Source organism: Vespula pensylvanica, chromosome 2 (assembly GCF_014466175.1).
Source record: "Vespula pensylvanica isolate Volc-1 chromosome 2, ASM1446617v1, whole genome shotgun sequence".
Taxonomy (NCBI): Eukaryota; Metazoa; Arthropoda; class Insecta; order Hymenoptera; family Vespidae; genus Vespula; species Vespula pensylvanica.
Window position 1 is genome coordinate 6,247,025 of NC_057686.1, and position 25,955 is coordinate 6,272,979.

Here is a 25,955-nt window from a genome sequence, read left to right on the forward strand (position 1 = left end):
TTTTTTTTCTTTTTGATCATCAACAGAAAATTTGGCACCGTCTGAGTTGAAGAAGCTTAGGAACAAACAAAGGAAACAACGTAGGAAGGCAGAATTAGAAAGACAACAGGCTGCGCAAGCTCAAGAAAAAAGAGAACAACATAACAAATCTCGACAACAAACAGATCCTGATTTAGAACAACCTACATTGGACGAACTTATTCCAGAGAAATTGGAAAGGGTTGGTATATGATCTTAAAATTTTATTTTATGAACGTTCTTTGTCGAGTACGATCAAGCCTTTCGATTCGGATAAATCAAATACAATGAATGTACTTTCAGGTTGAAGATCCTTTGGAACAAGCGATAAAGTTTTTACAACCACTTCAGGATCTGGCATCAAATAGAATAGAAACGCATCTAATGGCTTTTGAAATCTACATTCGTAAAGGTAATGAAATTTTAATCGGGATGAATATAAATATGAGAGAAGGGATATCTTATCAAATTTTTTTTTTTTTTCTTTTTTATCTCTATAATATATCGTGTGTTATAGTTATAACACAAAATTGTAGAATATGTGATTATAACACATGGTATTATGAAGTAACTTTCTAACTTATATATCTTTATAAAACTTAAAATTCTCTCTCTCTCTCTCTCTTTCTTTCTCTCTATCTCTTATTTATAAAATAATATATATATATATATAAATAATACATATATATAAAATAATAAGTATTTCTATTCTAAATTATATAATCTTCAAATTTTATGTCTTCCTCCATAAAAAAAAAATTTCTCTCATTTCACTATCACAAACTGAATTGTCACTTCACGTCTATTTCGTCGTCACAAATTAAATTGCCACTTCATACGCATCTTATCGTCACAAATTAAATCGTCGCTTCATATCCGTAGTTCAACATATTTTTTTTTTTTAATATAACTAATACTATAATTTTGGTGTGAATACATCAAAAAAATAACATTGTATACAGGATCAAAATTAAACAAAAAAAAAGAAACAAACCTGGAAAAACAAGAAATATATCAACGACGACGACGATGACGACGACAACGACGACGACGACAACGACGACGATGACGATGACGATGACGATGATAATAATGATGATTACGTAACTAATTTAAAACTAATTTAAAATATTTTCCAGGTCGTACTCTGTTAATGTTGCGGTCAATAAAGCGTGCTCATAGGCTGGACGCGAATAATCCAGATCTCCATACGTGTTTGGTGCGATTTTTATTAAATACAAGTCGTTTGTCGTTGGAGGGTGCGGTAGGTGAAGTTGTGAAGCGACAGACGGCAGACATATTCTCAGATTCGACGGCGGTACAACTGAATGCGGAATACTTGAAGAAAAATAGGAACTCTCTGCCGCATTTGCTTCAAGGTGCAAGAATGTTGTACCTCTTAGACCCTTCGGCTCAAGCGAGAGCCTTGTCTCTTGTTACGAATACGGATGAACTTGAAAATGTGACGCTTAAGAATTGCACGAAGGTGCTCGAATCAATGCAAAACGGTGACTTTGGTTACTGCGATAGTACGATAGCCGAGTTTATATCAAAATGTCACAAACTTTTCCCTTATGCTACTGCGTTTCGGCTGCAGGAAACAAAACCTACTGCCAATCATCAAGACAAGGAGAATTCTATTAAGAACTGATCCAGGTACGCGCTATCTAGCGTCGTATAACTGGCTTGCTACGTAGTTAGGCGAGGCAATCGTGAGAGGTGAAATATCGAAACTTATCGATCTACGTCGAAAGATTAACAAAAAAAAAAAAAATATTCAATTTAGGAATTAACGAGAGAGAGAGAGAGAGAGAGAGAGAGAGAGAGAGAGAGAGAGAGAGAGAGAGAGAGAGAGAGAGAGAGAGAGAACGAGAGGAAAAGGGAGAGGGAGAGCGAGAGCGAGAGAGAGAGAGAGAGACAGAAGAAAAAGGAATTGGCGAATAATCGATGAAACAAGTAGCGACAGCATGTACCATAGGTCATGACTGTTCCTAGAAAATCTTCAACATGTAGTGTAAAACAGTGAATGGAACAGTGGCTGGAACGGTGCTGGATAAAGAAACTTAATCAATTGTAATACGACGAGACGTGACGGCACCGAGAGACTCCTATACGGTCCCGAATTTTAATATAATTTAACAGAAGGACTGGCATAGATTAATATTATAGAAGAAAAAATATAAGAAAAGAAAGAATGAAAGAATTGGAACAAATTGATCAAAATGCTCTTTATTTGTCAAGAGCTTTGCGATCTTAAATATTACCGTAAGAGGACTGACTAAAAGTGAGGAATATTAACAGTGTACTGGGGGGTAGGGAGGGGGAACGGGGAGCGGTGCAGTGTATAAAATAAGACGTGCAAGACTAACATATTGGTACAAAGAAAAAAAAAACAAACAAACAAACAAACAAGACTTGTATACATTCATAACGCGCGCGCTTAATGAGTATTTCTACTCGAATATTAAGGGATGTACTGTCTCCAGCGATGCCTAAATATTACACTCTACTGTGTAGAGTCCGCGAAAACTTAGACTATCATCGAGCATCGATTAAAACTGTACCATGCATGTCCGTCGCTGCAGTTGGATGGACCTTGTTCCATATCGTATAAACTAACTAATTCTTCTGGTTCGTCTCACATCATCTTGTGAACTGGTTAAATCAAGTGAATATGCGATATTTCTAATGTTTTTTCTTCTCTAGAAAACAAAATACACACTCAAACACACACACATACACACACACACACACACACACACACCTAGACAAACAGACAGACAGATAGATACACACAGACACGCTTGCATAAGCAAACAAATAAACAAAATACACACGCGTTTGATTAGTTCGTTCGTTCAGGGTAATGATCTGCGTTTTGATTGGAGACCCTGATGATATTCCATCGAACAGTTTATTAAATGAAAAGTAGTTGTGCTCATCTACGAAAGTCTCTGTGAAAGTTACTATTAAGAATCATTAAACTGTGCGTATTGTATACGCAAATTACCAAAGTATCTTATAAATTGAAATCAATAAGTGTCGATAAACGAATATCATGCATCTGTATGTGTTAACAGGATTACAGGAGTTTTAATAAAAATAACAGTGAAGCCTACCGGTATAAATCGAGAATCTTTATGATTACCTCGCTTTCGTCTGAGATATTTAAATAGATACTCATAAGTTACGATTCTTTCTTAACGAAGGTTTCTCAGTTTAAAATGCGACATCGATATCGTAGAATGATAATTACCAAGCTAACGATAACGATAACGATAATGTTAACGATGATATTCATGATGATGATGACGATGACGATGACGATGACGATGACGATGACGATGACGATAATGATGACGGTTATGATCATGATCATGATCATGATGATAATAATAATAATAATAAAAATAATAATAATAATAATAATGATGATGATGATGATAATAATAATCTTTGTACATACTTCCAGCAATACTTTGCCAATATATAATCTATTTCCAGTCTGTCTATTTTCCATGGTATAATAGGATATAATTTTTTTTCAGTCGAAAAATATTATTCTGTATGGGCGTGTTATGGTCACATACTCGCTCTATGATTAATTCGCGAACGTCTCGTAAGGTAGCTACGTCCAATTATAATCAATTATAATATACCAATATTTATTATACTTAAAATCTACCCTCCCACAATTTGAAAATGCTAAATATCGAATATAAAAGATATAGAAATCGATGGAATCTTGTATGAAAATATTATCAAATAATCACAAACGATACACACAACTGAAAAAAAGAAAAAAAAGCTGTTCATTTTGTAAATGCATGGTATGTGTTCTCAGGGCTATGCAATTAATGCTACAAATAAGCATCTTATCTGTAAGTATCATTCGTTTTCATCGGTAGTCATCTGATCATTATACATATTGTCACAGCTTGAATAACGAATTATACATTAAATATTTCTATACAGTGTAGACAGTTTCCTTCGAAATTCTAAGATACATCAAGTATCATCTTTTTTCGTAAGTTTCCAATGATGCTTCTTTATCGATGAATTAATGCATTAACTGTTTTGTTGTTCATTTTGGTATATATATATATATATTTTTTTTTCTTCTTTTTTTTTTTTTTATTTTTTTTCTCTTTTAGAATACAACGCAACTTCTATGTGACTGTTCAATCTCTCAACAAGATTTATACGTTAATTGCTCCATTTTTTATCGAAGGTTGTTACCTATCTTCATGAAAATTTCTATCTTGCTCATAAATAATTTAGAAAAATAAATAATGCTGAATAAGGATCGCACATATTTTTCAGATGTTAAATCCAGATTTGCCTTTAGTCCTTGCCTTGATCTTGATTTAGATAAGATATAGATGTAAATATTTTACCTATATCCCATAAATTACAATGTTCCAGTATTTAAGGAAAAAGAAAATTATTATATACATTTTTCTTCGTACAGTTAATTCATAGAACAGTCCTTTTCACGACATACTTTTTCTTGTTACATCTCTAACAAAAAAAAAAACGACACATTTTAAAACATGAATTTTCACGTGTATAGTATGTACATAAGCATATTCATATATACTTATATTATATATATATACATATATATATATATATGTATATATATATATATCTTTGGACTTACAATCATTCTATTACTATAACGATATAGACACGTTAAACATGTAGTTTCAATCGTCCTTACTTTACTGTTTCAAAAAAGTTGTACTACATGCTTCTATCATGCCATACTACATTCTTTTTCATCCATTACATTTGTACAGCAGGTAATTCATAAAAGAAAAATACTGTGTTATATATACTTAATATTATACTTGTATTATTACAAAAATTAATTCATTTTCTGTACATTAGTTTATTTATTTCTTACATATCCACGGCCGATAAAAGTGGAAAATAAAATTAACTATATGTGTAAAAAATTAAAAGAAGTGGTATTCTCTACCTGCGTTTGTACCTATTCTTCATTAAATTTTATATGTAAATATTGACTGAATTTCTGAGAATACCAATCTGTGCAGCAGTAAGTCACAATTGTGACGTTATGGTGACGTCTTATTTAAATAAGATTTGACCTATACCATGTCAAGAAGAAAATAAACGATAAATAAACAAATATATACATAATCTATATAAAAATACTATTTCATTAAACTTTTCATTTCAGTTAAATTTTGTTCTTCGTTCGCATCATCAATTTTCTCTGCATTCGTCGAACTTTTATCATTTTTTAATGATAAAGTTGATTCATCACAGTCGTTATCATTACGATTCTGTTTGTCGCAACTAGTCTCAACAAGGGCAGAATCTAAATTTATCGTATTTGGAATGTGATTAATTTCACTAAAATCAATCACAATTTTATTGTTTTTTGGTATATATCGTCTATAATAAGAAGAAAATAGATTTAATATTCTTAATACCCATTAAGTATAACAGTTTAAAAAAAAAAAAAAGGTAAATCATACATGTACTTAACATTTGCAGCATCAAACATTCTTTTCGCTGCTATAGTTTTAATTTTAAAATTATATTTATCTGACATGTAAATAATTTTCTTCAGTCCAGATTGAATAATTACTTTTGCACATTCATTACATGGAAAAAGACCTACGTACATCCTACAATTCTTCAATTTATTAGAGTTTTTATTTAAAATAGCATTAATTTCGGCATGACATACTGTAAAGATAAATTATTAATATTAATTAATCTTAAGATGATATAATACGAGTTCCATCCTTACCATATAGTTTTTTTTCATCTAATTTATTACCAGACTTCTTTTTCCAAGGAAATATATCATCGCTACAACCTCTGGGCATACCATTGTATCCTACACCTACTATTCTATTTTCATTATCGACTATACAGGCTCCTACACGAGTAACTGGATCTTTACTACGCTTTGAAACTAAAAATGCTACAGCCATAAAATATTCATCCCAATCCATGTACGTTGATCTTTTGCAATTGAGACTGCTGTATGTGTGTGTTGTGTGTGTACGTGTAATAAATAAATTATTGTTTTATCAATTTGATAGATATTGTAATAATTTTGCAAAAAAAGATATATTGTCATTTACCGTTCGTCTGAATGTAAAGTTGTATCCACACTCATTTTAAATAATTTTTCTAATATATTTCTTTCTATTAAATTTACATTAAATATCAACTGAATTCATCAAATACAAAAGTTATCATTATCTTATTGATACCTATTGAAGATACGCTTTATCTACTGTCCTTATCTATTTATTTATTTCCACATTGACATTAACGATGCAAACAAAAATTCAAGTAGCGTGAAGCATTAAACAAACTATCGTCTCTATTCAAAAAAGAGATGTATCAAAAAGGATGGAGTATTTCCAACGAAAATACGACTTCCGCCGGAATATATTTCTATTCCCATTCTGATTCGATATCTCCTCAAATTCTTTGAAATTTAAATTTTCGTTTGATATTTAATTTATAAAATAATTTTTTCAACGAAAAAGAAAAATTGTAAATAATTTCCTTTTATATAATTTATATATTATTCAAACAAGATACGTTTGGCACACTACTGTTTCCATCTCTTTTCAATCATTTTTATCGTATTTATTTTCTAGCAATTTACTTCCTAACGAGCATATGGATTTTAATATTTTTTGATAATCTACGTGTGTATTAATTAATCTCGATCAATAATTATTTAAAATAATGAAAACGTATGAAAAATTAACTAGAATTGTATAATAGCGATTTCAGCGCCATCTGTTAATACAATCGTAAGTTATATACCATTTGCACGAGTATATTTTGTTCAATCTTATTGACTATCGTATAAGTGTCGTTTCGTTCATCGTGTCCCTTAGAAAGATTAAGAGACATTCAGAACACCAACGTTTATTCATACATACATATATATATATATATATATATGTGTGTGTCTAAATCGTGAACTAATTTAAATAGCATTAACTTCATAAAAAATGGCATTAAATATTCTCAAGCCCCGAATTTTAAAACTTTGTCATTTCAAAGATCTTCCAGTAATTCTTAATTTAAGATTGTCCTTAAGTACATCACGAACGTGTAACAGTAAACAGGTACTAAATTAAATACGAATGAAATTGTAACGATAAAACGTTATATATAATTAAAAAAATATATATATTAAAAGTTTTTTTGTCCATGTTACAAAAAAAAAAAAAGTGAAAATTGGTATTTTTATTGTGATAACAAATGAGATGTTGCTTTTATGTAATCATTCAAGTGCCAACTTAAGATAAAATTCTTCACACGCACCTAAAAATTATCGATTTTTATTTATTAGTGTATAATATTTGTGTTAAAAAGGATATCCATATGTTAATTAATATTTAATAGAGATGTCTCTGTTACTTGTCAGGCCAAAAAAATAAAGTGGAATAAATCCTAGCAATATCTTTTTCTTTTCAATTATGTTCGATCAATTATATAAAGTTCAATAATCGAAATATAATTTTCTAATACTTTATTATTAATTGATCGTTAATCAATTAATTATAATGATCTTTAAGCATTAATTTATCTTTTTAAAGTTATACAGTGTTACCTATATTATTTATGTGTAGCTCTTTTGTCCATATAAATCGTGAGCAGTTTGATCAACTCTATATAGTACTGATTATGTATGGTTACATATATTGCTACCAACACTTATTACACTTATCTCGTAACTTACATAGTTTTATATTCTTTTGTCCTTCAATCCACAGATCCATATTGAGATAAGCACATACTTTTTATTAATATTAATATATCAACTAACTCTGAGATGGTAAAATTATTTTTATACAATAGTTGTTTATTTTTATATAATAATGTTTTTTTATTAAGATATTAACTTTTTAGTAATTGTTGCAGGATTGTGAAAGTGAAGGATACAGAATTGAAAGAGATTCATTTGGAGAAGTAAAAGTTCCTAATGATAAATATTATGGAGCACAAACTGTTCGATCGATGATGAACTTTGCTATTGGTGATGTATATGAACGCATGCCTGTAAGGAAGTCTACTATAGTAAAATATATCCAAGATTTCATAAAAATATTTATTTTCTTTATTTGTTGTATTAGTATATTTAATTTGAGTGTTCTATTTTTGTTAAATGAACACTGATTGATTTACAGTATGGCATTGTTGTCGCAATGGGAATATTAAAGAAAGCTGCGGCTGAAGCAAATAAAGAATTTGGATTAGATGCAAACATTGCTGATGCGATTAGTAAAGCTGCAGATGATGTTATAAGTGGTAAACTTTATAGCGAACATTTTCCATTAGTGATTTGGCAAACTGGTTCTGGTACGCAAACAAATATGAATGTTAATGAGGTTTGTTTTTTATCTAATATATTTTGGCTCCTGTAATATACTTATCTACACTTTTATATACTACGTTAGCTCCTATAATATACTTATAATACTTTTATATGATTTATATGATTTATATGATTTATCAAAAAGATGTTAATTAGGTAATATCTAATCGCGCAATTGAAATACTTGGTGGAAAACTTGGATCGAAGACACCAGTCCATCCGAATGATCACGTAAACAAATCACAGAGTTCTAATGATACATTTCCAACTGCAATGAACATAGCTGTAGCTTTAGAAATTAACAAAGTACTTCTGCCAGGTTTAGAGTGCTTTTTAGAGGCATTAAAATGTAAATCAGAAGAATGGAAGCATATAATTAAAATTGGAAGAACTCATACTCAAGATGCAGTGCCTCTTACATTAGGACAAGAGTTTTCAGGTTTAAATTTGATTGAATAAGTATAAGTAAAATTAAATAGCATGTCTCTAATAATGATTTTTAATTTTTTAATTTTAGGCTATGTGAGACAAATTCAAAATGGAATTTGCAGAGTAAAAGATACTCTTCCACGGTTATACGAATTACCATTAGGTGGTACAGCTGTTGGAACAGGATTGAATGCTCCAAAAGGATTTAGTGAAAAGGCAATTGCAAAGATTGCTAGATTAACTGACTTACCATTCGTGCCAACGCCAAATTATTTTGAAGCTCTTGCTGCACATGATGCTATAGTTGAAGTACATGGTGCACTAAATGTCGTTGCCGTATCTATGATGAAGGTATATATATTTCTTACTTTTTCTTAAATTATACAACATAATTTGTATTTGTATTACTTTTATGCACTTATCAGATAGCAAATGATATACGATTTTTGGGGAGTGGTCCTCGATGCGGTTTAGGAGAATTATCCTTACCAGAAAATGAACCAGGCAGCTCGATTATGCCAGGAAAAGTTAATCCTACTCAATGCGAAGCAGTTACCATGGTTTGTTGTCAAGTGATGGGAAATCTTGTTGCTACAACTATTGCTGGAAGTAATGGTCATTTCGAACTTAATGTATTTAAACCAGTAATGGTAACCAATACATTACGATCTGCAAGATTGTTAGGAGATGTTGCTGTATCGTTTACAAAGAATTGTGTTGTCGGCATAAAAGCGAACGAGGAACGTATTAAGAAATTATTAAATGAAAGTTTAATGTTGGTTACTGCGCTTAATCCACACATTGGATATGATAAGGTATATTTGTTTCATATCGATCATTAACATAAGCTTTGTGATATATAAATTTGACACAAAATATTTTGTAGTCTGCTACTATTGCTAAACAAGCTCATAAAGAAGGAATTACTCTAAAAGAAGCTGCATTGAAAAATGGAATAACAGCTGAACAATTTGATCAATGGGTCAGACCTGAAGACATGATTGGACCTAAATAAACTTAAAGAAAATAACCTAAAATGTGTTATTTTTGAAGTAGCTTATATTCACAAATATATGCACTTTTTAATTGAAAATTTTTCCCATTATACAAAAGACAACCGAAAAAATTGTTCTATAACATTATTAAAATTTCAATTATTCTATTATTAGTCTTATCAAGCACAGTTTTATATTCGTCATCGTTGAATTATGAAAATGACCATATAAATTATGTATTTGGTACAATAAAATAAATGTTTATTTATTGTTAAATTAATAACATTTTATATCAATTTTAACAATAATATATATGCGATGAAAATGTTCTTTTATTTTACAAGATATTATCTTTAGATATTCGAGAAAATATATCGGATTATAAACGCGGTTAATACGTATGTTGCGTAATTGGCGTTAATATCATATCAGAAATATGTTGTAATATATGTTTTTTATAAAATATGCTGCACATGTTTTATCAAAGTTATAGGTCAAAGTGTAATAACCTTGATAATTTCAAAGAATTTTCATCTAAACTTTCATTCAGTACGTTGCAGTAGTGTGTAAACAAAATGTTACCACAATTTCGAACGATTGTAAGAATGTTCAGTGCACGTAGTTACAATAAAGTTGGTATAATTGGAGTGCCTTTTGAAAAAGGACAGGTAAATCTAATTTATAAAATTTTGTTTTATCGATAATGATTACGAATATTAAATTTTTTTTTCTTTTTTTTCAACATGTTATAGCGAAAGAAAGGTGTTGCTCTTGGTCCTAAAATAATTAGAGATACTGGTCTTATAAAAGAACTAGAAGTATTAGGTAATTAATTTTCATCGTAAATACTTAAATTACAGATGTATTATATAAAAATATAAAAATATAGTTTTTATCTTTTTCTAATAGGTTTAGATGTCCGAGATTATGGAGATATAATATATGAAGCACAAGGTACAGGCAATGTAAATAATATGACACATTTAGGAGATGTAGCAGCATGTACTAAACTTTTATCTGAACAAGTTCAACAAATATTACAAGATAGTCGATGTGTATTAACGCTTGGAGGAGATCACAGCTTAGGCATTGGAACTATAGATGGTCATGTTAAAGTATGCTTTAAAAGAACAATTTATTTTCTACGAGTAATATATAATAGACATTAAATTCACTTTCTAAATAGGCAATGAAAGATGTTGCAGTACTTTGGGTTGATGCGCATGCTGATTTAAATACTAATAAGACTAGTGAAAGTGGAAATGTTCATGGAATGCCTGTAGCATTATTAACGACTGAACTTTCTGATTACTGGCCACATTTACCTGGAATGGATTGGCAGAAACCAATGTAGGTTTTTATATTATTTAAAAATTAAATAAGAATAATGAATTTATTTCGACATGAAACAAATAGCATTATATAATGTGTGTATTTATTTATAGGCTATCTATTAGAAATGTGGCTTACATTGGATTAAGATCTGTAGATAGTTACGAGAGATTAGTTATCGAAAAATTTGGTATTTCTGCTTTTGGAATGGAAGATGTTGAAAGATTTGGTAATCTTTATTTTCTAACTTGAACATCTTAATCTTTACTCCTATTATAAACTAATCATTTTAGGTATTCATAATACAATTTCTATGGCATTAGATAAAATTGATCCTGAAGGGTTAAAATCATTGCATGTTAGTTTTGATATTGATTCTCTAGATCCTCTGGAAGCTCCAAGTACAGGAACTGCAGGTATACAATTTGTAATTTTCATACTTTAATTAAAATTTTATAAATTATATTGCACATAAATATTATCTTGTCTTTTACAGTACGTGGTGGATTAACTCTTCGAGAAGCAATTCATATAATGGAAGAAATCCATAGAACTCGTAGATTAAATGCTATTGATATAGTAGAAGTAAATCCTTATATTGGCGATCAACGAGATGTTAAATTAACTATAGAAGCTGCAATATACATTATACAAGCTGCTTTAGGATATAGTAGACGTGGTTTGAAAGTTCCTAAAGGCATTACTGATATGCCATTACAAACATTTAGATAACATAGAAATAAATCTGTATTTTAATTTAAATACACTTGTCTTTTTTTATATAAACAAATATTAATTACATTAAAATAATTTTTTATAATTAATATATTATAAATCTAACTACGATATATTTGTTATTGATGCACTGTCATCTTTGATCACAAACACTTTACCAGGTATTTCTTTAATCGTTAGTTCTACCTTATAAATATTCGCAACCAATTCTTTCTCAGCATTATTAACTATATTAGCTTCGATACGTAATTCTCCACATTTTTGAGATCCTATGACAGGAACTGTAAACCAAGTAATATTTTCCTTTGTTCCATTTTTTTCATTATCACTTATATTCACTCTTTTTTCTTCTATTGGACTTCCCAATAAATCTACTGCTTTTGGATGATTGTATAAATATTGCATTCCATCTTTATATAATTTAGTTTTACGAAGATCATTCTGTATTTTGAAGCGAAATGCATATCCTGTTCCAGCTACTATAAAACCAGTAACACTAGCAATTTTTGTTAATGTTTGAAGCGAGATCATCTGTATTAAATAAATGACTCGTGTTATACACAAAGTTACTAAAATGCTTTCTGCTTCGATAAAAAAAAAAAAAAAAAAAAAAAAAAAAATTATTCACTTATTTTAACACAAATTTTTTTCTGGAACCGATTTCATTTTCCAATTTATTAATTTAAATTATATTTGTAAAAGAAGAATTAAACAAATTGTTAAATTTCCAACATTACCTTCGTAATGTTGCTTCGAGAATTTGAGGTTATATGACATGTGTACTATTAATATTCTTCACCGTTCAGTCATTTATAAAAATGTTATTATATAGATAATCATAAATAACGTAATTATTAAAAAAATAACCTATTAACTATTTCCAACTAGTTGAAAAATTATATATTTTACATATCAATTGATAATATTGTATTACTATTATATCACCCCCTTATATGGCATGGAAGAGTCCTTAAAACTCTTCATACCTCTATGCGACTTCAGCGACAAATGTGGACAAAGTACGAACTAAAAGTGCAATAGAGAAATACTATCCCAACTATGCATCTATTATATATATAAGCTTACGTAAGTTATATACCTCTTATGTATAATCTAAGAGATCGAATTACTCTATGATAGAAATTTTTATATATCATAAAAGTAGTAGTACATCTGTTAAAAACAGGAAAAAATCCATATACCAGATTATACTTCTCTAAAGATAGATTAATTAAAAAGTATTTATTAATTGTACAAATTTTATACTTTTGAAATATGTGAATATGACGACGAGAATAAGGGCGATAGAAAATGTGGTATTTAAACTGAAAGTCATAAATAAGAATTAATAAGAACGTGTAACAAAAAATAAAAATAATTACAAAATTAGAATCAGTGCATTTCTTTAAGAAATTACTTTAGAATTTTACATCTAATCTGTTTATCTATGAAAGTACGTTTAGCAATATAAGATATTTTAATGTTTAATTAGAAAGAAAAAATATTGAAAACGCACTGAGATATACAGCCATTCGCCCGGTAGTACTTGCGTTATGTAATCTAGATTTAGAATTTAATTTATCGCAAGTAATACCGACCCAGATCTCACCACGTGGAGGTTGCTGCATGTGGAGATCCATGAGTTAATGATGACTCTATTCTAAAATCCAAATTCCAAGATGACATGCCATTTATGAAAGATTCAAGCTTCTTGATTAACAGCAGGTGGTTAAGATTTGATTTATGGATAGCTCCATCTTTCAACACCGGAAGTATCAGTTATCACTATTTAACATGTGTTTCGTATCTGATGAAAGATTTCAAACTCCCGCGTAAAAGTAAAAATTTCTCGATAATAAAAAATGATAAATCAATAAGAAAAAAAGTTTCTCGCCCAAGAGTTCACAGCCAAGGAAACACATCCATGAGAAACTAGAAATGTTTAAACAATTATAAAATTATCGAATGTATATTAATTGTTTAATTTTAGACTTTGGAAAGAGAAAACTTCTATGTTTACTCGTCGGAATGGAAAAGAAGACTGGATCGATAAATGTGGAAGTCAGTCAAACGTTTGTTTTCGTTGATATTAAATGTAATCAACGACTCGATCAAAATTTAACTGTGTATAAATTTTAAATTGAAATTATTTTATATTTAACGCATGTTGAAAGCAATGTACGCTATTGTTTAAATATTAGTTTATTGTATTCCGTATATATTTCGTTTAAATAATTATGAAATTATTTAAAAGATCTTATTTATTTTTGCATTAGAATTATTAGGAAAGCTCGTTAAAATGACTAAATAAGTTATCCTGGATTTTTTTTGCGAGTATGACGAAATGATGTTTTTTGTTTCGTTAATAATTTAAGCATAAAAATAAAGCTATTTAAAAAATTCGAGAAAGCAATATCCTTGCTTGAACCTTCATCTTTAAAATAAAATCTTGTTCATCAAAATCGTTCAAGAATTACCCTTATATTCATTGTTGGTATAAAATATTACAAAACTAGTGATAATGAACAACCTTAACAATATTAATGCATGAATTATTTCTAATTTGATGCATTTTAAATTATAGATATTATAATACCTCCTCGATAAAACATTTGGAAAATTAAACATCAGAGAAACAGCAGCACAACTTTTTTTTTTATGCTGGCTAAATGAATCAATGTTGGTTCATGGGAGCAAATTAAAGAAGAGAATAAAAAAATGAATCTATTTATTATTAGCATTGCGATTTCTTTTATTTATTTATTTCTTTTTTTCTTGCGCGTAACATTCTTAATCGATCGATTATTTCTAAACATACTGGCGTTACAACAATTTACACACTAGGCTTAAGAAACGTATGTGCAATTTTGAGTAGAAACTAATCCTAGAAATAGCTTTTGCTTGCATTTGTTCAACTTAAGTAGTTTATATTTTTAAATCTTTTTAACTACTGTCATAAATTCCGATCCGGATGTAATATCGTTTCGTTTCTTTTTATATATACAAAAGATTACAAAAACTGAACCAATACAAATCTCATGTGATATATATATATATATATATATATATATATATATATGTATGTATATAAATGAATATACTTTGAATTATGCGTAAATATGCATCACAGTAGTTCCATAAAACATGTACACTTGTGATAAATCTTATGGGAAACAATATACAGATTAAACGTGTATATATATATATATATATATATATATATATAATATATTTATTTATTTATACATATAAATATAAATACATAAAGGGTGGGTCAAAGAAAACCTACTAGACTTTAAATAATATTGAATACACTCCTAAATATAAGAGGAATATTTATTATAGTTTAAATAAATCTACAAATTTTTTAGAATTGTAACACATGACAATAGTTCATTTTAAATGCCTCATACGAAAAGGAATGTCCATCAAATGTACATCATTCTGCTAGAGATACTCCTGAGTGTAGATGAACACATTAGATATTGCTCGACGATATATGTTAACTAACGACTTGGTGAACATTATTTTCAAATTGGCTAGTCGATTGCGATGCACAGCTCTTTAAATGTCCTCATAAAAAGATCTGGAATTGTCAAATTCAAAGACTTGGCCAGACATGTAACATCGACAAATCTAGAGATAATGCAACCTGGAAAAAGATTTTTCTATGGGGACAGTTAGAAAGTATTGTATATTGTAATCAATCAATTTCTAACGTGTTCAACCGCGCTGAACACATTAGAAAGTCATCAACCGAATGGTTAACATTCGACGAACGTTTTCTTTCGTACGAGACATTTAAAATAGAATATTGTTATGTATTATAATTCTTCAAGATCTATAGATTTATTAAAGCTGTAATAAATATTTCTTTTATGTCCAGCAGTATTCGGAGTATCATTTAAAATCACGAACATTCCCGTGGATCACCCCTTATATATAAATATATAAATATATATATATATATATATGTATATATATATATATATGTATATAAATTAAGACTAGATGAGAATATCAGGTTACCACTTCTAATCCTACAGCCAATACACATCGAGTGTAATATTAAAGTACAACTCAGAAGCAAGAACGGTTGTTTCAAATACAACGCACGCGGTACGATGATGGTTGCAGAGCATTGGCAAGAAGAAGAGAGCAATCATTGTTTTGGACTTTTGAGTATCTCCGAAGGAAATCGACTGTACACTCACTAAGTAGGACAGAGAACTAAAACAGAAAGATAAATATTTTTTTTTTTTTAGAGTAATCATTCTTTATTTGTTATTAAGAATTCTTCATATCATTTACCTTTGAGAATATAATCCGTTAGCAAAGTTGGTACAGTTGGACTATCTTCGCTAATTGCTTTCAATACTGCAAAAAAATATCACACGTTAGAATAATAAAAATGCAAATTTCTTGTTTTCTACTATCGCTATTTTTAATCTCATTAATATGTTAAAAATATTTTTAAGCTATAAACTTTACTTTTAATTATCGATCGAGTTTCATAGAACAATAAATAAATAAATAAATAAATAAATAAATAAATAAATAAATTCTCGCAGATTCAGAACATATTCATTTTAAATTAAAAGTAATTGTTTTTACAAACAGACAAAAATTAATTGAATTACTTTTAATAAGAACTTGCAGAGCCTGATTATCTGGTGGTCCGCTGTCCGTGTGATATGGAATGACAGTGGTCAAGTATTTCGATTCTTGCAACGACCTATGTTGCGGTAACGGACTAGTACCATTCTGCATTTGGTTTTTCTTTTTTGTAACATGATGCTGCCTTCGTCGATTTTGTACTGCCAACAAAAGTGAGATGAACTGATTCTTCAATTCCTTTTCGTATTCTAGCTCATCTCGTAATGCGAGTTCAGCTATGAGAGTCTCGCTCAATGCTCCAACAAGTGATTCCATTTCTCCGAGTAGTTCGGTAAGTTGATTCGAAGTCAATTGTTTCAATTCTGAAATATTTTCATTCTGTAATATTTTCAAAATAAACGATACACATACACACATACACGCAGGGTGTTCCATTTGATTATTTTAAATATCTTCAGTGATTTTTAATAATACGCGATAAGATAATATATAAATATTTTGAAGATAGTTAAATCAAACAGGACATGCCATATACTTGAAGAATCTTATCTTAAAAAGAAAAATAAATAAATAAATAAATAAATAAATTCCCCATACTTTTCTCATGTAATGGCGAGCCAAGAACTTCTCTACTCCTTTCCAATGCCTCGTCGCTGTCAAGCAAGGAACCATCGGAATCAGGTGATCTTTCCATAGACGGACTCTCCTAAAATATTTATTAAAAAAAAAAAAAAAATAAATAAATAAATAAATAAAATAAAATAAAATAAAAAAGAAAAAGGAGGACAGAAAAAGAGGAGTAATCGTTAGATCGTTATTTCTCATTAATTAGCCAAAATTGTGATAATTGATTTTCCAAAAGCTTTTTACCTGCATAATGTCATCTATCTCACGAAGTACCTCTTCAGCTGTTTTCAAAGGTTCCTCTGGGCTATGAGTATCGGTACTGCTAGATAAAATCAAAGCGTGCATATCCAAATCCGTTGCTACAGCTTCGTCTTCGCTACTTAAATCTTCTAATTCCGGTCTAAAGCGAAAAGGAAGAAAAAAATTTAAGTAAAGATAAAGAAGAAGATTTCTTGTTTCTTTTCTTTTATTTATTTATTTATTTATTTATTTATTTTTTTCTATACCTTTCCAATGAAATCGGTGCCTCGTTAAGATTCAATGCTGGCATGTGCATTTTTCTTGCATAAGATTTGCTCCAGTCGATCGGTAAAATATTGCCGAAAGTACCGGTGATAGTCCACCACATCCTACACATAAAACAAGATGGATCAGTATCGTCGAAAAGACATGTTGCAAAAGATACGTCTCCTACTCCAATTACGCGTACCATCGCATTAGCTGACTCATATCCTTTCCGTGATATCGTTATGTATCACGAATAACTCACCAGTGTCTGAATTTCCACGAGCTTTTGCAATTAATATGTCGTCATTTCCAATAATATCATTCCAAACGCTTCACATAGATATCTTTTAAGTACCAAAAGTAAAAGAAAAAAAGAAAATAAGAAAACGAGAGTGGAATACGGAAAGAAATAGTTTTTATCATATGGAACATTGCAAGCCCGATAAGTGTAAAGAAAATACAAATGGACAAAGTAATTAACAGTAAACGTATTTATCAAGAGAATTAAAAAATAAAGATCAATTTAGAATGATAACAGAATTAATTAGTATTAAGATTCTAGTTGAAAAAAATTAGAAAATACAAATTAAATTAGAACGAAAAGACGATTAATTGATATTAAACTCGAATGTACAATAAGTATGGTTAAAAATAAATGTTGTTATCAAGAAAATTCTAGAATAAAAATTAAATTAGAATCACAACGCGACTAAACAATATTGAACTTTTGAACTTAATAAAACGATAATAAATCGAGAGAAATTCATCGTAGATTAAAAATCGAAAAAGAAAAAAAGAAAGAAAAAAAATCTCGAACGAAGGAAATCTCGATCTCGAGGGAGAACGGATACGTCGTTTGAGATTTTCCCATGTTACATATGTAAGAGGAAATTGCAAATTCACCAACATAATCTCACATTTCAAATCGGATCTCTAACAGCTTCGGATAGATCTAAAAGTAAGTGGAAGTTGGTAGCAGCGGAAGTTATGATGATGATGATGAATATTTTCGAGAAAGAGAGAGAGAGAGAGAGAGAAAGAAAGAGAAAGAAAACAAAGAGAGAACGAGAGACCGTTGCTTCGCTCGATGATGTCGCATTCGTTTAACCCCTCGACTAATCGAGGTCAATTCGACCCACTCGTGTCTCTTTATTTGAAAGAGAAAAGAAAAAAAAAAAGAAATACAAAGAGAAAGATAAATAAGTAGATCAAATTATTTTTACTTTTTTCTTTTCATATATAATTGTAAATAAATATAATATTGCAATATATTATACAGATATATGGATAACAAAAAATAGAATAGTTACAAAAAAAATTATATAGAATGAATCGTATAATTTGATCAATTTTACTAATATATCAATTTACAAGATTTTGATGTAGATTATATATATATAAAAAAAAAAAAAAAGAAAAATAATATTGCAATAGACAAGGTGTTCGTTCATAGATATCCGAGCAAATATCATGCGAACATTTTTTTTTTATTCGTAACCATCGCGAATTATGAAGGCCGATATAGTATTTTTTTCTTTACAATAAATATTTTAATGGATTCCTATAAATTTTTTTTCTTTACATATTATATAGTAGTAATTATTTTTTTTAAACTCGTATGTAATAAAAAATTGCTATTATGCATCGTTTATGATACAATCGACGTTTTAACGACTAACTAACAGATTCACACTTCATGTTATACAAATACATTATTTACAAATTAAGCAATCGTATATTTTAACGAGTTAGAGGTCAATGATCCTATTCGAGATAATCGACTTCAAAATATTATGTAGTCTGACGATTATCTTCCAAATTGTAAAACCAATTATTTTAACACTAAAATATCAATTATCTTATAAAGAATGAATAATTGAATATACAATAATTTTTTACTAAATATAATTTTGATTGACATAGAATACTGATATAAATACAAAAAGAAAAAAAAAAACTATAATTATAAGTATCCATTTAAAAAGACTATGTCGACCTTTATAATTCGAAAAGGTCAATTATAGAAAAAGAGAAACAGAAAAAAAAATTGTACATATATTTTATAGCTGACTCAGAGCCGTGCTAATTTCTCTTATTAAACTTTCTTGAAACTTCAATCACTCGTGAGATATTTGCTCGGACATTTATGAATGGAGTAGTTGTATATTGATATACTAAAAAATAGGATGATTAGACACAAAAATATATATATACATAGAGTGAATTATATAATTTGATTGAACTTATTAACAATCAAATTCACAAGATTTCAATATGTATATATAGATAATATATAAAATTGTAATACATTTTACAAATAAATCAATCGACTTGTTATTAACCTTTCATAAATCGATATAAAAAATAAGAAGACAAAAAAAATATTAAAAATAAGAATTATAATGTATATATTTCATGTGATTACGAATTTTTACAAGTATCGTTATAAAAATATATGTTTTCTGATACTTCATATATGTGATTTAGATTACTTTCAAAATTATTCGAACATCTTACAAATGATTGATAACAGAAAATATTTCAGTTTTATTCAAAAGAAGAAACTATATATTCAGTTACACTTTTTAATTATAATCATGTTAACTTAATTTAGAATAATATTAAAGATTTCTTCTTTTTCTTCTTCTTCGATATCGTAATTTTCTTTTTTGTGATGTTTCGAGAATACGAAAATATTTATGAAAAATTATGCGGTAACACATCCATCATATCCCCATCTACTTCCTTCATAAGTGTTCGGTTACTCACATAAAATAGAGATAATTGAATTTTTTTCATATATTTTCGAGCTTTCTTTGTTGAACAAAAAATCTAAAATGTAACTTAATCCACTAACAAAATAAGAACAGTATTATGTTTATCCAAGTTTGCCATCATTAGACGGTACATTAAAAAATTTCTTTTTCTAAATTCTTCTAGATTATTAAAATATAGATAATTGTAATATAAAATAAACCATAAAATCAAGTTTTATAATATTTCAACTTACAATTACGTTTGTTATAATTACCAGCTGAAATAGTAATTCTCTTGTGCGATCTTTTGCTGAATCGACTTTGAATCATTTATTCGACGATTCTCGATTAGTTCATCTCTTTAATAATCTAATGAATTCTAAACTATCTTATATAATGAACATATAAATTATTTTCATATTTTAATGTTTAACACTTTGGCAATTTCTGAACTAGATAAAAGATTTACGAGAATAAAAAGAAAGAAAGAGAAAAAAAAAGAAGAAGAAAAAAAGAAAAAGAAAGAAAAGATACATTAATTCGAGTAATTAACATCGATTTTCGTGCCATAGAAAACGTGATAGGAAAGAATATAACCGACAGGACGATGTATGTATAATAATCATCGAAAGAGAAAGCAGAAAGATGAATGAAAATGAAATATATTCGAAATTTAATGTTCCATCTCGCACTTTCAAAATCTGATCGATGACTTTGACAAAATATCTATAAAAATAAAAATAAAAGAGAGAGAGAGATGCATTGACTCCAATAAATAATTTTAATGTTCGTGTCATCGTCCATCAGAAACAGAATAGGTGGGAATTTAATCGACGAGACGATCTACCTATATAACGTATGTTTGTATATATTTTTATTTATTTATAAAGAAATATCTACTCTGAAGTAAATAATTTCGATGTTCATTGAATCGGAAAGAAAATAGGGAAGGGACTTTTAAGCGATGATACGATGTATGTATAATAATCATCGAGAAAAGAAGAGAGAAAGAAAAAGAAAAAAAAAGGAGAAGGAGAAGGAGGAGGAAGAGAAGAAAAAGAAGAAGAGAAGAAGGAAAGGTTTCAGGTTCCTCGAGGTAGGCAAAGCCAACGAAGCGTTTCTCGAACGGCAAAACGGCTTTGGTTTGAGCGCGTGCGCAACGATATTGACCGATGTCGGGCTCTTCGCGCTCTTTGCGTCTCCTCCACCTTCACTGGAGGGTTGTTGCTGCGAGTGTAGCTCGATACGAGGACAAAACATAGGGAGAAAGAGGGAGAATGGGGAAGAGAGAGAAAGAGAGAGAAAGATAGAGATCAAATTTTCATGCTTTTGACGTCGATCGAAGCTTTACGAATATCATCTCATTTTCAATTTCGATCGAATCTATATCGTTTACAAAGAGTGAGAAAGAGAGAGAGAGAGAAAGAGAGAGAGAGAGAGAGAGAGAGAGAGAGAGGAAGAGGTCAACGACCTTACGACCCTGCGACCGAAATGAGGTCGGTCCGCCATTTACATATGACGCGATATATACTCTGCAAGCTCCTTTTCGCCGACATTTCGTCGAGAACCTTCGCGATCCTTTCGTTGTCGGATACCAAGAGATATATTGAGCTGCGGATACTCGAAAGGCAAGTATGGCCCCAAAAAGGAAGAAATGCGAAAGAAAGAGAGGGGGAGAGGTATGGCTTAATAGCTTTCTCAGCTGTTACATGACGACATATAAGAAGAAATGTCAAATAATATATATTTGTGTAATGAAATAGATAGACGTATAAAAAAAAGAATATATTAGTATATAAGATGATAATAATAATGTATATAAAAGAGATGGAAATATATATATATATATATATATAAAGAGAGAGAGAGAGAGAATGAGAAAAAGACAAATAGAAAGAAAAAGAGAGAGAATTCAGAGAAAGAGAATTCGCTTGTTAGCTTACTCAGCTGCTACGTGATGACATATAACCAGAAATATCAAATATATATATATATATATATATATATATACATATATATATATATGAGAGAATAATACATGTAAAGTAGAAATAAAAATGTATACAAAAACCTAAAGAAAAAGAGAATTTACTTAATAATTTTCTCAGGTATTACAAAAGGACCAAAAATATTACAAACAATATATATATATATATGTTATTATTAAAAAATAAAAATATACTTTTACTTACTAACACACATACACGCACAATACTATACAAGATAACGATAATAATAATATATTAATATTTTTGATCATATGTCATTATATAACATCTGAGAAAACTATTATGCAAATATATTATACATACATACATACATACATACATACATACACTTATGTAAGAAAATATATAAACATAAAGAAAACGACATACCATCCAAGATAATAACACATATAAGAGAGATACAAGAAAGAGATACAAACATATACGGAGAAACAAGAGATATATATACATGAACGAAGAGAAAGACGAAAAGGAAGAGGAGGAAGAGTAGTAGAAGGAGGGATACAGCTCTCGAGAAAGTCTCTGGTGACGCCGTGAAAGAAAGAAGAGAGGCAAGAAGGGAAGAAGAGAAGAAGAGAAGGAGTTCTCTCTTTCTCGAGGAGAGTACTACGCGCTCCGATTTTTCCATGCGTTGGTCATTACGCGACCAAAGAGCGTAACACATACACACATATGTATGCACACAACTTATTTACATATACATGCATATGTATAGGATCGAAAAGAGATCGAGACAAAATTCTATTCTACGAGCTTCTCACGGAAGCCCTTTCTCGATGAATTCTCGACGAATGGGAGGATTAGCGACGACGTCCGACCACCGGATATGCTTCAACGCGTTTATCCTTGCGGAAACGACTGTGTTTATATATGTGTCTATGTCTTCTTTGTGCGTGCGTGTGTGTGTGTGTGTAAGAGAGAGAGAGAGAGAGAGACACGTGCCGGTTAGTCGCACGTGTCTATTCGATCGTTCGCACACCCTTTTTTTTTTGATCTCTCAACTTTTATATGTTTATTAGTAACATCCCTCATTTCATTTCACACCGATCTTTCGATTTGTTTATAAACACGATCGTTAAAGATCATATTTATTAATTGATACGATCGACGTATGTACACTTTTATTTTTTCAAGTTGACGTCGTTTCATCGATATTATTACTATATATTTTTGTTTGTCATTTAGAATCTATCGAATTTACAAGGAATCATTTAATTATACGTTCGTGTTCGAGTAGTTTCTAGAGGTTATTATCCAACTGAAATTATTTATTTATTTATTTATTTACTTAAAAGAAATTGATACCCGAAAGTATTTTTTTAATAGCAGGCTGACGTTACGTCATTGATATTTTTACTATATTTATTTATATGATTTATCAATTTACAAGGAATGATTTAATCATACATCATATTGTAGGTTATCGTCGATGTTGAACTGATTTTATTATTATCATTATTATTATTATACGTCGAAGAAAATATTTATTGTTCGATTAAGATTTAGAAAGATACGACCTACGTGTATTGTGTAAAATTTCGCGCTAATTATTTACGGATGGATATTATCATTTTTGTAAATTAGGTACTCCCTGTTTCGAAAATTATTTGTTAGGTTAGTTTTCTGCGAAGGTTTATCTTGTGCATTAACCGAGGCGAGAACGGACTCGAAAGAAATCGAGACTACAAGCGTGAAAAGCGTACGCAAGAGAGCGAAGGGATGCGAAGGGATGTGAAGGGAGTTTAACGGGTGGCTCGCGGTGCGTTCTCGCACACCGAAGAAGATACAATTTCATGCTTCGTTGAGCTTCACCTGCGGGACCACGCTCCGACGTTCGTTCGTTCGTTCGTTCAAACTAAAGGACACCTGTCTATTCTTTAAAGCTCTTTAAAACTCGACCATTTTAACGTAGATTCACGTGTTTAGCAACAAAGAAGAGAGTACTCTCCAATTTAATTCGAGTCGATAGGGGTCGAGTCAAAGTTGGCCCATTAAAATAATTTTAATTTTTCTAAGAGAAAGTCGGTAAATTTAGAACGGCATACTTTTGAGGTTAGAAAATCTTTCTACGAATCTTTCCATTAGATGGAACACGCTTTGAACACGTCAAATTTAAATTCGAATAAATTATAATGTAAATCGATCTAATAGGATATCAATCGATAAACTCAATTTTTGTAGATTTTTTACTTGGACTGCTTTCATAATTATATACACGCGCACACAGACACATGCAAATACGATATATATATATATATATATATATATATATATATAAAATAAATTATATTAGAATAAATTGGTTAGTTTCTTTTCATATATAATTCTTTGATGAAAAAAGAAAGAAAGAAAAAGAAAGAATAAGAGATTATCTGTCGGTAAGGAAGGATGAAAAATATCGATAAAGAGATAAACGACTTACTGGCACTCGTTCATAATCTCCTCTTGCGTTCTAACTTGCACCGGTGCCAAGGATTCAACATCGGTGCCATAATCACGAAAGCACGAAGTTATCTTCTCGTCAAACGTGTTAACCAGGTCTTCGAGACTACCACTGAAAGGGCTGAAAGTACCTTCCTGTAAGATGTCCGTACTGTTGTCGTGATTGGTCGGTCCCTCGTTCGCGTTACAATTTTCACCGAAACTCGTATCTAAACTGGCATCCAAAAGTTGTTCTGCGAACGAACAAAAAAGAAAGTATATTTATTATAACGACCGAAAAGATCAGAAAAAACGATTACATACGCAAGCTTCAATTAAATAACAAATTCCGAGGAACGACAAATCGATAAATCGAAATTAACAATCGATTTAATCGAAACTACGATCGTTGAAAGTTTGCGATAAATTTCACTACAATCTCAAAAGATACGTTCGCTACAATAATTACAAGAATTAATAAATAATTATATGGATACACTCTGTTATATACGTACACACATAATTTTATATTAATCGACGTACTACATATGTATACTAATCGAACGTGACCCTTTTCGAGATCGATCGATTAATCAGAAAGATATATAGCTTCACGCAAATAACATGTATTTAAAGTGTCGGTGTGTTTGCTATTGATTATAACTCGAGCGGTCGTCGCTTTTGAAAATTTATCGGACACGGTCGCTCGTCTTTTTATGCACCCGTACTCTTACATATACTTTAAAAATAAACAACGAGAATATATACCGAGAAAGAGAGAAAAAGAGTATGAAAGTTAGTTAGAGAGAAACGGAGAGACAGCAGTCAGAAGGAGAGAGAGAGAGAGAAAGAAAGAGAAAGAGAGAGAGAGAGAGAGAGATAGCGAGAGAAATATCGAGAGAGAATAAGAGAGATAAACGGATACAAAGAGAGAGAAAGAAAAAAAGAAAAAAAAAAAGAGAGACAGATGGAAAAATCGATCTTGTTTTCAATATTAATGAAACGTACAATTTTCTCGAGAATAAATAAAAAAATTCCGTTCTCGATGGAACTATTTGCGCTACGGCGCTTTCGTACCGTTTCGTAAACTCGTAGTGCCAAGAGAGAGAGAGAGAGAGAGAGA

General features: G+C 29.9%; 6 protein-coding genes across 11 annotated transcripts in view; 3 read left to right on the plus strand and 3 right to left on the minus strand.

Annotated features, from left to right (window-relative positions):
• LOC122638005 (N-alpha-acetyltransferase 15, NatA auxiliary subunit) overlaps positions 1–1,841 on the plus strand; it is a 37,884-nt gene extending 36,043 nt beyond the window's left edge. For both annotated transcript variants that reach the window (XM_043830600.1, XM_043830602.1), the window contains 3 exons: positions 27–220; positions 322–430; positions 1,158–1,841. In XM_043830600.1, coding sequence (XP_043686535.1) covers positions 27–220; positions 322–430; positions 1,158–1,669 — 815 coding nt within the window. In that variant the 3' untranslated portion in view covers positions 1,670–1,841. The remainder of the gene's footprint in view (positions 1–26; positions 221–321; positions 431–1,157) is intronic.
• A 3,013-nt stretch (positions 1,842–4,854) lies between these two features.
• On the minus strand, positions 4,855–6,818 carry LOC122638011 (deoxycytidylate deaminase). 2 transcript variants are annotated; one of them, XM_043830612.1, is made up of 4 exons: positions 6,144–6,818; positions 5,804–6,036; positions 5,526–5,739; positions 4,855–5,442 (listed from the first exon to the last, which is right to left on the minus strand). In XM_043830612.1, exons 1-4 carry the CDS (start codon positions 6,176–6,178, stop codon positions 5,199–5,201), a joined length of 726 nt encoding a protein of 241 aa, XP_043686547.1. In that variant the 5' UTR covers positions 6,179–6,818; the 3' UTR covers positions 4,855–5,198. The 2 variants fall into 2 exon arrangements, with proteins under 2 accessions (XP_043686547.1, XP_043686546.1); XM_043830611.1 differs by having other exon boundaries at positions 5,804–6,039.
• A 137-nt stretch (positions 6,819–6,955) lies between these two features.
• Positions 6,956–10,108, plus strand: LOC122638006 (fumarate hydratase, mitochondrial-like). Of its 4 annotated transcripts, none has more exons than XM_043830606.1 (8): positions 7,013–7,151; positions 7,803–7,864; positions 7,951–8,106; positions 8,217–8,417; positions 8,561–8,843; positions 8,922–9,184; positions 9,259–9,648; positions 9,720–10,108. In XM_043830606.1, exons 2-8 carry the CDS (start codon positions 7,862–7,864, stop codon positions 9,846–9,848), a joined length of 1,425 nt encoding a protein of 474 aa, XP_043686541.1. In that variant the 5' UTR covers positions 7,013–7,151; positions 7,803–7,861; the 3' UTR covers positions 9,849–10,108. The 4 variants fall into 4 exon arrangements, with proteins under 4 accessions (XP_043686538.1, XP_043686539.1, XP_043686541.1 ...); XM_043830605.1 differs by lacking the exon at positions 7,013–7,151 and adding an exon at positions 7,343–7,715; XM_043830603.1 differs by lacking the exon at positions 7,803–7,864 and having other exon boundaries at positions 6,956–7,151.
• Positions 10,109–10,161: 53 nt separating this feature from the next.
• LOC122638008 (arginase-2, mitochondrial) lies at positions 10,162–11,922 on the plus strand. The gene is made up of 7 exons (XM_043830608.1): positions 10,162–10,496; positions 10,581–10,653; positions 10,738–10,943; positions 11,015–11,178; positions 11,274–11,389; positions 11,454–11,576; positions 11,657–11,922. Exons 1-7 carry the CDS (start codon positions 10,404–10,406, stop codon positions 11,890–11,892), a joined length of 1,011 nt encoding a protein of 336 aa, XP_043686543.1. The 5' UTR covers positions 10,162–10,403; the 3' UTR covers positions 11,893–11,922.
• LOC122638013 lies at positions 10,945–13,378 on the minus strand. The gene is made up of 2 exons (XM_043830615.1): positions 12,633–13,378; positions 10,945–12,426 (listed from the first exon to the last, which is right to left on the minus strand). Exon 2 carries the CDS (start codon positions 12,424–12,426, stop codon positions 12,001–12,003), a length of 426 nt encoding a protein of 141 aa, XP_043686550.1. The 5' UTR covers positions 12,633–13,378; the 3' UTR covers positions 10,945–12,000.
• Positions 13,379–14,622: 1,244 nt separating this feature from the next.
• Positions 14,623–25,955, minus strand: part of LOC122638007 (fasciculation and elongation protein zeta-2) — a 13,569-nt gene continuing 2,236 nt past the window's right edge. The window contains exons 2-8 of the mRNA XM_043830607.1: positions 24,834–25,086; positions 17,646–17,768; positions 17,383–17,539; positions 17,110–17,218; positions 16,536–16,874; positions 16,207–16,272; positions 14,623–16,125 (exon numbers count right to left, since the gene is read on the minus strand). Coding sequence (XP_043686542.1) covers positions 16,109–16,125; positions 16,207–16,272; positions 16,536–16,874; positions 17,110–17,218; positions 17,383–17,539; positions 17,646–17,768; positions 24,834–25,086 — 1,064 coding nt within the window. The 3' untranslated portion in view covers positions 14,623–16,108. The remainder of the gene's footprint in view (positions 16,126–16,206; positions 16,273–16,535; positions 16,875–17,109; positions 17,219–17,382; positions 17,540–17,645; positions 17,769–24,833; positions 25,087–25,955) is intronic.